The sequence below is a fragment of the Phaethon aethereus genome (genome assembly GCF_964289735.1).
Source record: "Phaethon aethereus genome assembly, chromosome: 5".
Lineage (NCBI taxonomy): Eukaryota > Metazoa > Chordata > Aves > Phaethontiformes > Phaethontidae > Phaethon > Phaethon aethereus.
In genome coordinates this window covers 65,410,573-65,426,533 of record NC_138579.1, presented here as the reverse complement: position 1 = coordinate 65,426,533, position 15,961 = coordinate 65,410,573, and the positions used below count along the sequence as shown (strand labels likewise).

Below are 15,961 nucleotides of genomic sequence, written 5' to 3'. Positions count from 1 at the left end.
CTAAGAACAAGAAGCCCCGTACCACAGAACTTGAATTTCTGATGCAGGTCAGGATGGGCTTGTGAGCACTGCATCTGCAGCCTGCAGGGGCAATGGGAGCAAGCTGCTCAGTAAATGAAACAACATACGTTTTAAGGAACTTACGCAAGAGCTATATTGTAGCTCCTGCGGAAACAATGGTAATTACACACCTCTCGTCTTATCTTTGGATAACACTGTAATTAGTATGTGTCATCACTCTAGCCATGATTAAAATAATTACCGTAAAAAGTCCCTTGTAAGTAGCATTTACTGTTCCTGTTTCCAAACATGTACAGGATTATTTTTTTTTAAAGTATAATTGTCTTCTCTGTTTGCAGCTCAACTCAACGCTATTTCCCCACCCACCTTCCCCTTTACACAGCCATCTGATGTTGTAGCAAAACTTTAACTTGTGTGAAATACTTACAGCTCTTCCAAGTAGGGAAAGTTCTTGAACGCATCCTCTGGTAGCCTTGTGATGTTATTCATGCTGATATCTCTGGAGAAGAAGAAATACAAATTTATCAATAAACAGTAAGGGATTTTTACACTCTAGAAAAAGGAGAAGAAAAAGAAAGCCTAATCAGATGGTATGATAACAGGAAAAAAAATATTCTAGCATCACACAGTAATATCTCTTTCCAGAAATTTGCACGCTAAGCTTTCAAAGCACAGTAATTCGAAATCCAGTCACACCAAAGACCTATATAATGGGCAGTTGATAAAAATGTTTTCTGACATGTCTAAGCAAACAAATTACTGTGAAACTACAGAGTATGTGTATATGGAAGACGGTCTATGGTACTGTTATCCTCAGTACTAATTTTTACCAACCTACACATGCAAACAATTTTAACACAGATGATTGAGACCACTCTAAAACCACAGCATATGAAAAAATAATAATTAAAAAAAAGACTGTGACCACCCACCATGCAAATTTTCATCCCACAATGTCTTTAAAAAAAAATAATACATGCATTGGGACTTAATAAAGAGCTTCTGGCAATCATGGCTTCTGGAACAACTGACAAGAATAGCAGAAACATGTCCTAGCTCTACCACAGTCTTTTTTTTTTTTTTCTACAAAACCTATAGAAGTCCTCGAGGTAATAGTTTTAAGCAGATTTCATTCTCAGTCCGTGAGTAGAGACAGGCCAGCAGCAAGTGCTTACATGATAGGTATGCAGACCTGTTCAGCTTTTTTCTTTCCAAAGGAGCAGTAAGTGGCAAACTTGGTGCCATCACCTCAGTTCGCACCTACATAACCATCATGGATAATCCAGTCCTAAAGCAAGTTATTACTCAATGTGAACAAAAGTAGCACAAAAACAGTTCAGTTTGATAATTAAACTAACAACTGCCTAACAATTCACGACATAACCCAAGTTCTTACTTTCCACTTGGTTACTGCCTTTTTTTTAATATGTAGTTTAAGGAGCACTTCAGTGAGACTTGTTAGTACAGCCCTCCCAGCTTCCTTCTGCTTGCTGTCCTCCACACGTTCTCTAGCATCTATGTGCCACCTCCCCATGTGTACTGGGTAAAAGGCAAACAGAACTAAACCACCCCTTCCAGCTCCCTGATAGCCAACAAGTACCACGAAAGCTCCTGCGTGAAGAGCTGAAGGGTTGGCTGACGGCATGGAGAACAGCAGATGTTGTTTGCCACCTGAAAAGCTCAACCAGCGGAGGGGCTGGTGCTGCTTCTGAGGAAACGGTGTCTCAGGACACACGTGCCATCCTTCACACTGTGATGAACCGAATGCCGTGTCAGTGCCATATAACCCACCAAAAATGCTGCAGCTTCTTGCGAAGAGTGCCCACATTAGTCTTCCAGTTGCCAGACCATAATGTCTGACATAGCTCGTTAAGAAAAGTTTCCTTATTTATACTGACAACAGAATGCGCTATATTTAAAAAAAAAAAAAAAAACCAAAAAAAACCCCAAAAACCAAAACCAAACAAAACAAACCCACAGTTACTGGGGAAAAAATATTTTTCCCCACAGCAGTGTCAGTGGATTTGTGTCGAGATTAACAAGTAGCTGGCAACTGGTCTGCTGCCCCGACCGAGCAGCACCAGTCCCCAGCCGCCACTGACACGAACACTGCACTCTTACATTAAATCTAGATGCAATTGTTCCTTTCAACTAAATGCTTATTACATAGCAGGCCAAAACTCCATTTCTCATACCTCAGTGTAAACCAAGAGAGTTATTCCTCAGCAGCTGTTAAAGTACTAACGTAACTCAAGAGCAGTGGAGATCAAAATAAGGTTCAACACATACAAAACAAACCCAATTGTGAGACACGACCGAGGAAATCCACTGTGGCACAACAGACTCCTTCACTAAGCTCCAGAAGGAGCTGAACTGGAGACGATTTATTTCTGAATTCTACAGCCCGTGTGTTTTAAGCGGTGCTTTGCGTCTCAGCAGCAGCTTGGGTACCGTGAGATGCTGCAGTTGCTGCAGGGGGACATTTTTCCTTTTGTGCAGAAAAGTAAATAACAGTATCAGATACATCAACTGTCAGCTGCCTGCTCCACGGGAGAGACCGCAACTTTTATTCTCCCTGCCCCTCATACAGGGTTTTCAAATTGTCATGACTACACGCATTTCACACATCCAGGCTAGTCCTCTCCTTTCCACATGACTACACATCCCCTTCCAGTATCAACTGGGAAGCATTTATGAAGAGGGCAGAAGGGTAAGAAAGGAGTGGAGACCCTACAAGAACCCTAAGAAATTGTTAACTTGTGCAAGAAAAATCAACTCTCTTGAAAGACCGTCCAGGTGATCTAAAACCCCATTATCATACATGCCATATTAAACGGTGGTAGTAAAAATAAGTCAACAGTACGTATCATCAGAAAGCACTCTGTGAATGGCTAGACATTGCTTTGTAGAGGATGTTGACCGCAGCCACATTTGTGGCACATCATGATAGCTCTTTAGGACAGAAGAAATCACATCCATCTGAAAGGAATGGTCTTGAAGTTTCTAGAGCTATAGATGCCTGGTTTTCAGAACGTCACACGCAATCCTAAATGAAGTCAATGGAAACCATGTAGACATACAGCATGGCTGACATCTAAGTTCTACGTAATTCCAGCGTTCTCTGCGATCTGAAACTAGCAAAGAATGTTTTTTGCCTGTAGCTCCAAGTGTTAGCATCTACAATTTTAATATGGGGAGCAGACTCTTTGGATGTAAGCATTGAAGAGAACACCTTAATAATTAAGATTTGAGAAGCATCATCAATATCCTCAAACTCTACTGAAATTTATTTTCAGCGAAACTGCATTTATAACAAAAACAGGCACAAAGACGCATTGCAATTCTCTCTTTAGCATTATGATACGACTATTCAGGGACTCCTTATCACAATGCCTTGCTACAAAGCTGGAATTATTACCAAGTTTCTCTATTTGCTTTCATTACATGTGATAGTAACACCTCCTCAGTAAATAAGCCAACCTTTGTAGCACTGATTCACAGACTTTGGGGAACATCAAGCCACCAACTTTCAAAGTTTCTTAATGACCAGCACGTAAGTTTTAAATCAATTTCTGTTTAATTAAAAACATTATGTAAAAGCAATTTTGCTATAGAAATCACAAACCAATTAATAATGCCTACAGACTTGGGTAGATCACGCTTTGAAAACTTACTGGAAAAAATTTGTTTCAATATAATGAACTAATCGTATCTGAAGTGCACTATCAGCAAAAAAAGCAACCAATAAAAAAAGTAAAAAACCACAATGAATTGTAGAAGGCAAAAATCAGACACTTGTTTTTGTTGTTTTTATATATATACAAAAATTCTTTATTTTCATTTCATTTCAGTCTACATTATATTCTCAGTCCTAAGTTCATGGGCACTATTTTCTGATAATAAAATATTAAGTAGTTCATGAGCTTCAATGCAAGCATTTACAAAAAATATTAGCAAACAGATACCTGTATCACTAAAATTAAATGAATTAATAACTGCTCTCTAAAAAGGTTTGCATAGTCAATTTGGAAGATACTTTTAATAACACGTTTTATAGGAGAACGACAACAAAAATGGACTGACTAGCACAATGTATGATGACAATGTAATGGTAAATACTCCCGAAAAGAAAAATAGCCCTTGCCAAGTTTCTACTGCTTTAATTTTAGAAAATATTCATTTTAGTATCTCTACAATTTCAAAAAACAAATCAGTCTATGCAGAATCAAGGAGGCTGTCCACATAAAATATTACTACAGGCTTTGGATATGTCAAAGAAATCTCCACTGAGAAGCTGCCCTACTCCATGTGTTCCTCCTCATCTACCAGAAAGACCTCAGGCCTATGAACCTAGAGGTCATTTAAGGTCTTCGAATAAAATAAAGAACAAAAAACTCATACCTAAGAGTAGCTTCCTGACCTCTAGCAGTGTCCATGGGAATGATGCTATCACACAACAGAAGGACCACATCAGCACTTGCCTAATGCCCCATTTCAGCAGGACTACGCTGAAGGTCTCATTCTGGTTTGGGTTATTACATCCAGACATAAGTCCTCTAAAAACAGCCCAACACTTACAAACCTTTTGGTCACCACCAAAAAAAAAAAACCCCAAAAAACCATCCAACAAACAAAACAAAACACTAAAAATCCCCCACAGTTGCCCTAAATTTTACTGGTACACTGATATTCAGACTCAGTAGCTGAAAGGCTTATCTTAACTTTCTTGTTCTTTCATCACTTCACAGTACGATCTGTCAGGCCCAGCAACCTACAACTCTGCCTTCAAATTAAACTGAGCCCCATGCGTGTATGTGGGATGTTTTCTGTGGGAAGCGCAAAATGTTTTAAGAGGGAAAAGATGAGGACAGGGATGCCATGGCTTTACACTGCAGATTCGCCAGGAAAAGGAAAGAGGAGCCAGGGGTAGACCTGCACCTTTCAGCAGTTAGCCATTAACTGGGCTTCTCTGTACTACGCAGCCAGGCTAAATCTTCACTCACTAACCAACTTTAACCAAGGCAGGTCGGGGCGTGATGGGGCAAGGAGCTGGCATCGAAACTAAAACGATGAGCAGCCGAAGGAGGTAACCTCTTTAGCAAGAAGAGGCTGCATCTTGGGGATAACATGAATCACAGCCTTAGAGTACAATTAGTTTCGCCATTTCAGGTAGGAGAGATGCAACATCAGAATATAAACACAACCGTGCTCCCTCCTGCAGCGCTACTGCTGCTGTTTTCAACGACAGATAAGGCTCACGCACTCACTCAGAAGTTTTCTCCTTCTTCCAGAAAGCTACTACAGAGAAGAAAACAAAACAAAACAAAACCCCACTACAACAAGTAGCTTGAAGAAATCTACTGTGTTATTTCACCATCCCAGGTACTGCAGAGACTCAATTCTTACAGGACAAATGTGAAAAATCAAGCCACAGTACCCCAGCAGTTATTTGCTGTCTTCAGCCTGCTTCAGTAGACCCCTTCAGGTTAGTCTGACAATCACTTTAACCTTCATTGCCAGTGTAGTTTAGCGAAGTCCCCCGCTTTCACCTAACACAGAAACGTGTATCTTTAAAAATACTTGTGTGTCTACTAACCAGCAAGGATGCTAGAAGTTATGAAAACCTCTCTCTGCTGAAAACAGGCATCAAAGGAGATAAAAAAACTTGGGAGCAGAAAGAACCTTTGCTGGATACAGAAGAAAACACACATCTCCTCTCTGCATAAAGCAGGAGATTTAAACTACTCTTAAAAGAACCATCAGTGGAGGTTTCAGAAACCTGAACTAGGCAATATAATAAACTTAAAACTTTTTTAATTATACTCCTTCTGTGCAAGGATTCCAGCTCCTGATGGAAAGTTTTGGTTGGTTTTTGTTGGGCTTTTTGTTTGTTTGTTTTTAAGGATTCTTTATTCTACCACTACCCAAAGGCAAACTTCCTCAGGCTCCACGATGAGCAGAAGTATTTTGTATCTTGAATGGCAACTTACTAATTCTCTCACATTTTAAAAAAAAGAAACTCTTACTTATCTCTAGGCAGTGGCTTAAACCACAGCTTTAGTCAGTGGTTATCATGCAGAAGAGAATTAGATAAACGCCCAGCATGTCACAGCGTCTCCTGCAGGACACCGATCGCTTTCTCTCTCATTTGAAAGCACGGCCTCTGCCATAAAATAGCCTGACCCTTCTTAGATTTATCCTAAGTGTCTTACCGATTGTCAGAGCAGGTTCTGGCTAGAAGGGACAGCTGACTAGAGATGGCAGAAATGGAGGAGGGGGACAATAATTCTTGCATGAGAAGGAAAGCTGCAGCAACAGAGAGGAACCACAAAATTGGAAACACAGACTTGCTGTAGAGGGCTACAGAAAGGACAAGCAAAAATGATAAATCCATTAGCCCAAGATATAGGCAGAGAATGAAAGCTAATGACCCACAGTAACTGATGGGCACTGAAAAGGAAAGCAATGCTGGTCTCTCTGGACTGAGAGACATTTACCTACAAGAGCCTTTTTTTTTTTTTTTTTGCCAAGACCTACCGTTCTTCACTGCATCTCCCCAGCCAAAAGGTGTGCACACTTCAGGCAAAGAAACCTTCCTTGCTATCCAGCTCTAGCGTGCTGGCAGGTCTCCTAAAACTCAGGGGAGACGCTGGTGCCAGGCTTTCTATCCTGCACTGCAGCCTCGGCTATCGACATTTGGATCTGCACTGAGCTGGGGGCACACGCACCTTCCCGCTACGTTCGTGTACTGCATCCGAAGGCATGCTAGCGACCTAAAACACTCCACTTTGTAAAAAAGATCTTAAGCCGGAAAGACACGAAATATCTAGCTACAGGAAAGGAAACTTAGATCTCAGTCAAACCCAATCAAGATCGGCTGCTTAAAAAATAAAATGGAAACACTCCCCGGTGCTCCCTTGCACTTCATTAATAGCTAACTTCTTTTTGGCTCTCCATCTAACCTCTATCTTTTGTGAAGTTTAGAAGGGAAGCGGGAGAGGGAAGGGAGGGAGAGAGAGAGAGGAGTGTTTGTTGAAGGAAAGAAGATCATGTTTCAACAAGGCACCTTTAAAATCCTATAAAATACTCCCTCTGAGCAAGCTTAACCTGTTTGCTGATAGATAATAGCATGTAATACTGTAGGCTCCATTCAGTCTTTTCCAAGGTCTGGGCCCGCTGCCACTGAGTTATTTAATTATAACACTTACAAAATAATTTAGGCAGAGCTATCTGTATTTGAATAAAGCCCTCCTACCTACTTGCACAAAACCATTAGGTAAAAGGTCTTAATCTTACGTAAAATTCCTCAGGTAGTAACCCTGATCCAGCTTCAGCAGTACTGGGAAAAGCTGGAGCTGTTAGAAACTACATTAAATAAGCCAAGTTATTGCACACACAAGTCAACAGGAGGCTGGAAAATACTTGGCAACAATCAGCCCCCCTTTACCACTACCACCATTGATACGTGGGCGATGTCCAGATTACGTTACATCGGTGAATATCAACAAGACAAAGAAACAGATCTTTTTCTCATTATATCAGACCAATAATTCTCTGCTGATTATAAAAAAAAAAGGGACAGAAGCGTATGTGGCTGTACCGTCATGCTCAGTGCTTCAAATCCAGTCCAGGTCACACCTGCATTAACCAGAACTGCCTGGTATTGTGGCAGCAGGGAGGGGCAGAGGGGCTGGAGCAGAGGAGAAATCAAGGAAACTCAAGGTTGGACCGATCTAAGTTGTATGCGGTGCTACGGTCTTGAAGAAACACATTTGGTGATGAACTCCTTGTAGGAACACGCTCACGTGATGAAAACCAATGTAATTTTCAACCAAATCACCCCTCAGCAGCCAGTCCCAGAGAGACCAGGAGCTGAGCTACCTCCCTGGTCTAGACCCACTTTCCCATTTAGCCAGTTCCTTCAAGGATGAACATAAAACCACTGAAGGGACAGAGTAAATGAGTTTGCATTAATGCTGTCCCATGTCTTAATCTTATTTGGTACGTAATGAAAGCATAGAAAGCCTAGAGGATCGGGAAGAAAATTCTAATTAAATTCATTCATTAAAAAGAGAAAAGTTTGGGTGGGGTTTTTTTGTTTTACTTTACCCTCCTGATAACAAGAAGCGAACAACTGTCTTCCAGAAGCACCACCTCACCACCACTGCTTTGAATGGCAATTGCCTGCACTGCGAATCCAGTGAGTGCAGCTAAAATTCAAGGATATATGTTACATGCAGACATGCCAACCCCAACAGTTAGAAATCATGAACAGGAAGCAAACAAATACCAGGCAAAGGAAAGATTATATTTACAGAAAAGCCTGCACTTGGAAAGCGTTTGAGCTGGCAATGGTGCTTGAGTTTAAAAGAAAGTTGAAGTAATACACTGAGTGATTTCTTACCTTTTATATACTACCTAAATCTATTACTGCAAGGTTTGGCTACCTCTGCCTGTGCTATTAGCTAACATTTATATGGTAACAGCATGCCGATACCCCAATACGTTAGACTCGTATTTCAAACTTATGTTCTCCCAATTTCTGACAAGGTCTGCACAACTACCAGCGCCTGTCTCCCAGAGGGAAGGGCCCAGCTCGAGGGCACCCCTGGGTGTGCCAACAGCCAGGACTCTGCAGTATTAACTACTCCATGTCCTCCAACCCTTACTGCCATGCCCCGACACATTTTTCTCCTGATTTTCATCTACAGTTCCTTTTAACATAGACAAAGTTGCTAATGCTACAACAAAATGGAAGATCTGAAACCAATTTTTGCATTTATGTAGGGTTTTTTTTCCTTGTGATTCCACCTCTCCAACAGTCTTTAGTATGGTCCTACTGCCGCTGACATGATCACAGAGACCGCCAACACTTAAAAAGCACAGAAACCTGTTCAGTATTCACAGCCCATTCTGCAGTCACAAAATGCCTATCAACCACCCCATTTTTTCATTTATGAACACGTTTCCTTTTCCACTTCTAGGAAACATTCTTGTAAGAAAGGAAATATCCAAATACTTAAAGCCTTAGTCAACATCTGCTGTGACTGGCTAAATAAGACCCAGGTTACATTCCCACCCAGCAAATACACTTGCCATTTCCTAAGTACCCATGCTATCTCTCTAATGAGCACAACCTCTTATCATCTCTTGTTTGGATTGCAACAAGAAGCTAAGGGCCTTAGTTCAACATGTCAACGTGATTGGCGCTGTACAAATACACAGTTGGAGACACTCCTCACCTAGAAGAGTTTGCTGCTTAAATGGACAAGACCAACAGCATGGGAGGGAAAACAGGCACCAGAGGTGAAGTAACCTACCTAAAGTCACCAGCAGAGCCTGCAGCCCCCTCCAGTTGCCCAACGCTGCTCTCCTGTGGTATGCCCAGCTACTACCCACCATGTCCTTTTCAAAACAAAGGAATGACCTTTTTTTTTTTTTTTTTTTAAGCAGGGAAACAGGACAGGAGACTGTTCTGACAGTTTCTCATTTGCTAGATGTGTAGGTTCACTCCACTTGGTAGCGGCAGAAAAAAATTACACTCTGACAGCTATGCAAACAGCTTATATGCAATGTTTCCATCCACTTGGATCAAACTAACTAGTGGATCAAACTAACTGGAACATTTGTGTGACCGCTCACTTGGGCATGAAGAACTTAACCTGCTTTTTCATGGAACCAATTAAACTTCAGACTACCCACCAACCCTGGCTATTAGGGGGGATTGAGATAACCAGAAGCATTGGGAAACAGGGGTACATGGAACACTTTTTCAGTACAAATACAAAAAAAAGCATATAAATCCTGTTTATTCCAGGAAGGTTTTAGCATTTTGCTGAAGCAGGACCTACAACATTTTCACTGACAACCACAGAAAGGCTGAAAAATTTCAGACAGGTCTGTTCCTGCAAGAGAAGTTAACATCCCCCCTTTTCCCCCACCATATTGGTAAGTTATTTCTCCTGCCTCCTCCTTCCCATGTCACATCAACCTGTTAGGTTTTTTTTTTATTCCAACGTGATGTCTTAGCTTTCTTTCAGACACACTAACTAGCTCTAATGTACCCTATTCATGTGCCAATCAAGCCATCATCAAGATCTTAGAGAGAACAATACTTGTATGCAAAGTCCTGTTTTGAACTGGTATTTGAGTCACTGCAGGCCAGCCATTAAGCAATCACACATACGGTTAATGGCCTATGTTGACACATAGTGGGGAATTAACCCAGAAAAAAAATTCCATTGCATTATTATGAAAGAGATTGCATCCTGGAATAGGAATATAGCGCCAGTTAACGTGCGCTTCGGTTAATTTTTAAGAGGCACACGCTTGGTGCGCACTACGGGCTGGAGGAAAGCCTTACTGTAAGCTGGAGGAGGATATGAAATGTCTTTCAGTGCAAGAGTATTTCCCTTACATAGTTAGACATTATTTAGAGCGGAGAGTAAAATTATGCATTATTCATGGTTTTTTAATTATTTACTCTCTGGAATACAGTAACGCCAGGGAATCGAGCACAAAAAAAATAAATCAGGCTGCGAGTGTGACAGGCACATTAGTCAAGCAATCGGAGGAGCAAGGCTGTGCCGCGATACTCCTCCTATACCTATGAGTATCCATCACAAAATGCCAAAAGCAACCTGTGTAAGACCATGAAGAAGTCAATGGACAAAAGTGAGTGGGAACTCGGATCATGCACGTCCCTGATCGGTAACCAACCTCACATGTCCTGCTACCACCCAAGCTCCTGGTAGAGAAGCTCTCAGCATGGTTACATGACAGCTACCCTCTGACTTGAAAGTTTTTAAAAATCATTTACAAGAAGTAACATGGTTATCCAAGACTCCAAAAGTAACTACAGGTTAAAACATAAGTATTTAGTGGTAATCCCCTTGGATTCACAGCCATCTGAGGTACCACAGACTACAGCGGGGCTTCAGGAGAGCAGGAGAGTGGTCAAAATCTGTAAGGGCCAACATTTTTCAAAGGACCACTGCAAAGCATCTGTGCCAGGCAGATTCATCATGCCCTGCAACTAGCAGTTGAAGGGGGATCAAATCTAAGCAATGTAATTATTTTATGCCAATTGCATGTCTTCTGCACATTTTCCAGCTTGTCTCCTGTCTCCAGACAGCACAGCTTGGGCTACACACAAGGCCAAGGCAAGCTGTAAACCTGGCGGTGGAGCCTCTGGGTTCAAGCGTTCAAAATGCTGTCCCCCTATTAGCAATACGTTTGTATTCCACTGACATGTCTTCCCGATACAGGAAAATATGGGGAATACTTTATTGCCTTCATCTCATTTAACAATATTCCCAGTAAAATGGCTGGAGTAACAACTCTCCAAGTAAGGAGCTTGAACCTGGGATCATCTCAGACCAAAACACATCTAAACCGTTCATTACAACCATCATTTTTGGCAAGACTTGAGATTATCTACAAAAGCTAGTAAAGGTAAGCAGAAGGATTATTTTCTTTTTTTAATCCATAGGTCTCCACCCATAAAGGGAACAGGAGAACGCAGCAACAGATTACATGCTTAAGGCTTCAATCTAGTACACCCTCCAGTGCATAGCTGCACAACGTGTTTTCCTTCTGATGAAGGAAAATGGCTTATATTCCCATTGCCTTCCACCTCCACAGTGGAACTGTTTATGGGCAGCATTCTCTAATCAGATCGTTATAATAATTTGGATTTAAACAAAAACACTTCTAGATTTTGGCGCTTTTTCCCCCCCCCCTCAATTAGATGGGTTTAGCTGTCTTCGATATAGCATGGCCTCAGAGAGAGCTTTTATCAGCACAATATGAAGCTGCACACTCCTATGGCAGTAGGAAACAGTACTGAAGAAGACAACGGGAAATTCACACTAAGAAAAAACTTTTTTCTCTACTAAAAGGAAACGTAACATGTAGCTACGCCTGCAATGAAATCAACACCAGATTCCCTAAAGGAAGTTTTACAGAAACATATTTGTCATGTTTTAAGTAAATGAAGTTCAACACTATATTTGCAACCAAGTTAAAATGGGGCAGCACTGCCAGTTGCAACAATTGTCCTTACCATGGCGGAGCCATATTGAGCCATTAACCAGCAAGGTAACCGTGTCAGTTTTAACCAACTCTGATTTTTATTTAATGAGTTAAGCCAGCACCAGGTTAGACACATATCCAAGCTTTAATTTAAAGCACATATTGCTAAACCTGACACAGACACTTCACGCATGACCAAGCCAGGGTTTTGTTCATTATATTGAGGAAGTTCTCAAGCATTTTTTCCTTATCAAAAACTTCTGTGAACAACCATTGCTGAAACTCTAGGAACATCACCAAACTATGTAATCTAACCAGTTTAATGAGAACTGGTGTCCGTCCCTCTCCAGCCTCAAGTCCCCGCTGCATAACCACAAACACCGACGAGGCGCGTCTCGTTCCATTTAACAGCTTCAAGGGCAATTCCATAAAACTTAAACCACCGCACGAGGAGCGCAGGGAGCCACGCTCACCCTTTGGACTCCGAGGACACCACATCTCTCCCCACCTAGCAACACAGTATTTACTACAACAAACGTTTCACACCGAAAGCTCCCCGCTACAACTCCGGACACAGACCTGCCAAGGTTCAGTTCCTTGCCCCAGCAGACTCATTTTGTGGGTTTGGACAGGTTGCTTCCCCTTCCCAAACCCCAGGTTCAAAGGAGAATAATCTTTTCTGCATCTCTGCGAGGAATGGGGAGGATAAAGCTACCAGAGCTGTCCAGACAGAGCCCAGCACTTAAAATCTGTTTACACTGATAGAAAAGCAGTGCTATCATTACACACGTATATTCATATAAAAATCTTCTGTTGCGTTTTCATTCTGTGTTTTTGCTCTGTTGCAAAAAGAGAACACTAACAGCTACAAATCCAATTTCATAAAAATGCCAACTTTAGTAACTCTAAGTACTTTGAATTTTATTCGTTTTCTTCTAGTTTATTTTGGTCTCCTAGTCTGTCCCACCCAATGTTTAGAAAGCAACCTGAGCCTTAGAAGTCTGGGTAAGCCCTACATTTTTAGAAGGCTAAAAGCAAAAATGCATAACAAAATTGGTATATGAACACAGTCACTGATACGGTGAAGCCAGAAGACAAAAATGTAAACATCTCAATCAGTCCAAACCTATATACAACAGCTTCAGCATTTAAAAATTTTTTTCACTTACACATAACATGTAACTTGGATGTAACTAAAAATTATTTCTGGCCTAAAAAAAAAAATCTTTTTCTGCAATACAGCACTATAATTATCTATACACTGTGGCAAAACTAAAAGCACACAGTACAGCTTTCTAATGTCAAAATAGATTTCATGGCAGCACCTGGAATGGCCTTTATAGAACCAAACATGCTTTTACACAGCAATTTTCAAGGCATCTTAAAGTAGCTGATGAAGCACAAGCAGTTCTGTAAGCGGTAAAACTTAGGTTTGGGAAATTCTTGATCATCAATTATCACACAGTACTTTAACAGAAGAGTAATTTCTACTTTATGACATTTGAAGGATTAAAGCCTGCCTGAAGTCGTCTGAAGTTTCCCGCGTGGCAGCATTCATGTGTGGTAACATACAACCCTTGCCTTTCACTTGGGAAACTACCTTCAACAAATGGTAAAGAGCGGGTTGCTGCCTATTGACAAGATGTGTAGCTAAATACAAGAATCCAAACAGCCTCACTAGCTTTGTATGAGCTTCCTGATCTTTTGAGTTATACTGGTTTCAGCTACATTTCTCTTTTTGATTTATTTGAGATGGATGGCCAAGTCCCTTATGCGCATGAAGACATTGGTTGAGCATTCATCTTACCTTCCAGTGAACATGTAACTTAGAAATGAATCAAAATGAAAGCTGCCCAAAATGTCTGCCAGGACACTCTTAGAGAAGAGCTACAAGTTCAGCTTCTACTTCAACAGTATAGGACTGAACAAGGGACCTCAAGGACGCATTCAAAACCAATTTTATTTTTTCTTGTATAATGAGACTGTCAAGAATTATCTCGTTCTTATCTGATTTATCACAGAGCTAATTATTAATCAAGAAGCAAAGCTTCATGTATGCTTTACCTTGTGAAAAAAGCAACTCTTTCCTTGGCAGTAAACGTTGTGTAGCTCCCCCGCGCCCACCTGCATTTGCTGTCATCTTAAAGCAACATAATAGGCATCAAAGTTCAGGATCCGCAGTGACAGCAGCACCTGCGGTGCGCATATACGTAACAGTGGGTTTTCTCCCCCAAAGTCTGCAAGAAAAAACTACCCAGTGTTACATGCATTTGGGGAAGGAAAGGTAAAAAAAAAAAGAGACAAGTCATTACTCCACTGCGTTCCAAATCTGGCCAGCAACTGGTCCTCTCTCACAGAAGGCAGACTAGTTCTACTTCAGCAAGTAACCCTCGGACAAAGCCTCCTACCCCAGCCTCCCACCAGAGAGGAGGGTCTCACACCTAGAGACCACCCTTTGCTGGAACATCAGATTGCGGGACATTGCTTCCCCAAGAGCCAGGCTGCTCGCTCGCTCGCTCCGACAGGCGAGCCAGGCCCCCGAGCCCAGGAGACGGTCACCCCTGTCATTGCCAACACGTCTGCATCCGCAGCCGTCGCTGCCAGCGTCGTGCAGACAACTTCACAGCACTGCGCACATACGCATCTCTGATATTCTTGGGAACTTGGCAGAGGTACGGCCCCACCGCTAACACCGGCCAACAGATGACAATTGCCCGCAGAGCCGCATCCTCCAGCGGTTTGAGAGCCTCCAGCAAGCTGCCCGCACCATGCTAAGCTCATGGGGGGCATGACTAACTTCAGTCAGTGGCGGTTGGCAATATAGTGGAAACTGGCAGGAGCAGTCGCATCTGCAGGTAACAAGCCACCCAGTAAAAAAAAAAATCTGTAAAGAACATAATCAGTCTGGATGAAGAGAAACCAAAAGCTTGAATGCACAAAAACTCCTCTTTATGCACCAAGAGATGAAGGAGGAATGTCCTCACAGCACTTCTGCCTCCAAAGGTCAGAGGACAAAAGGCAGACTCCCCTTCCACCTGCAGCAGAAAGTCACATGAGATAAGGAACACCACCTTTTTTCCCTTTTGTTTTCATACTGTTATTATGAACTATGCCTAAATGCAGATTTTAGACGGCTATGCAAAGAGGCCACCACAAGCAACCTAACACAACCACTGGCAGGCCTCCTGAGCAGCTAACACGCAGAGAAGTCTTTCAGCGTAAAAAAGTAAGGCAGAGCAACTCTGAGACATCGGTCGTTACTCAAAATTTGCCCCAAACTGGAGGAGACTTCTCCAGAATCAAACCAGTGGCTGAGTTTGGTTCCTCATCAATCGAGTCTTTTCACACGTTTGAACTACAACTAGAGGCTCAAGCAAAGAACTCTGGGGGCAAAGGAATAAATTTTGAATTATAGAAGCAGGAGTTGTGGGAAAAGATTTTATTATGTGCTGGATCAACCAATAGAGATACAGGAGAAGGGGTGGCAAGTTTCAGGCACAGAGATGTTTTCTGAGGTCCCTAATGGCACACAGACATTTATTTTGCCATTTTAAGACTTCCTGCTAACGTGCAGAGGTTGTCCCTCCATCACTAGAGCAGACAAAGCAGCCAGCACAGTCAGAGCCGGCAGCCATAAGAGGGTTAATGCACACTGCACACCAATTAGAAAAACCCTATAGTTGAAATTAACTGCAATTGCAAAGAAAAAAGAAAATGAGAAAAAGAAACCCAAAAAAACCTCACACTCTCACATGCCCAAAGAAAAAGCCGAGTACACTGTTAGCGTGGGGAATCCAGCCCTTTACACATTCCCATTCCACGCCAGCATATTCACAGTAGTTTTCAATAAACATCTACACAAGTCACTGGAAGGGGGAGGGGGAAAAAAAAAAAAATCTATTTTCTT

At 41.9% G+C, this 15,961-nt stretch overlaps 1 protein-coding gene across 2 annotated transcripts in view; it reads right to left on the bottom strand.

Annotated features, from left to right (window-relative positions):
- The window catches only part of LGR4 (leucine rich repeat containing G protein-coupled receptor 4), a gene marked incomplete at its 3' end in the record, with an annotated part of 80,426 nt that overhangs the window by 44,497 nt on the left and 19,968 nt on the right, over positions 1 to 15,961 (bottom strand). The window contains exon 2 of one of the 2 annotated variants that reach the window (XM_082000126.1): positions 449 to 520. The exons of the other annotated variant lie outside the window; for it this stretch is intronic. Within the exon in view, the coding sequence (XP_081856252.1) occupies positions 449 to 520 (72 nt within the window). The remainder of the gene's footprint in view (positions 1 to 448; positions 521 to 15,961) is intronic. 2 annotated transcript variants of the gene reach the window in all.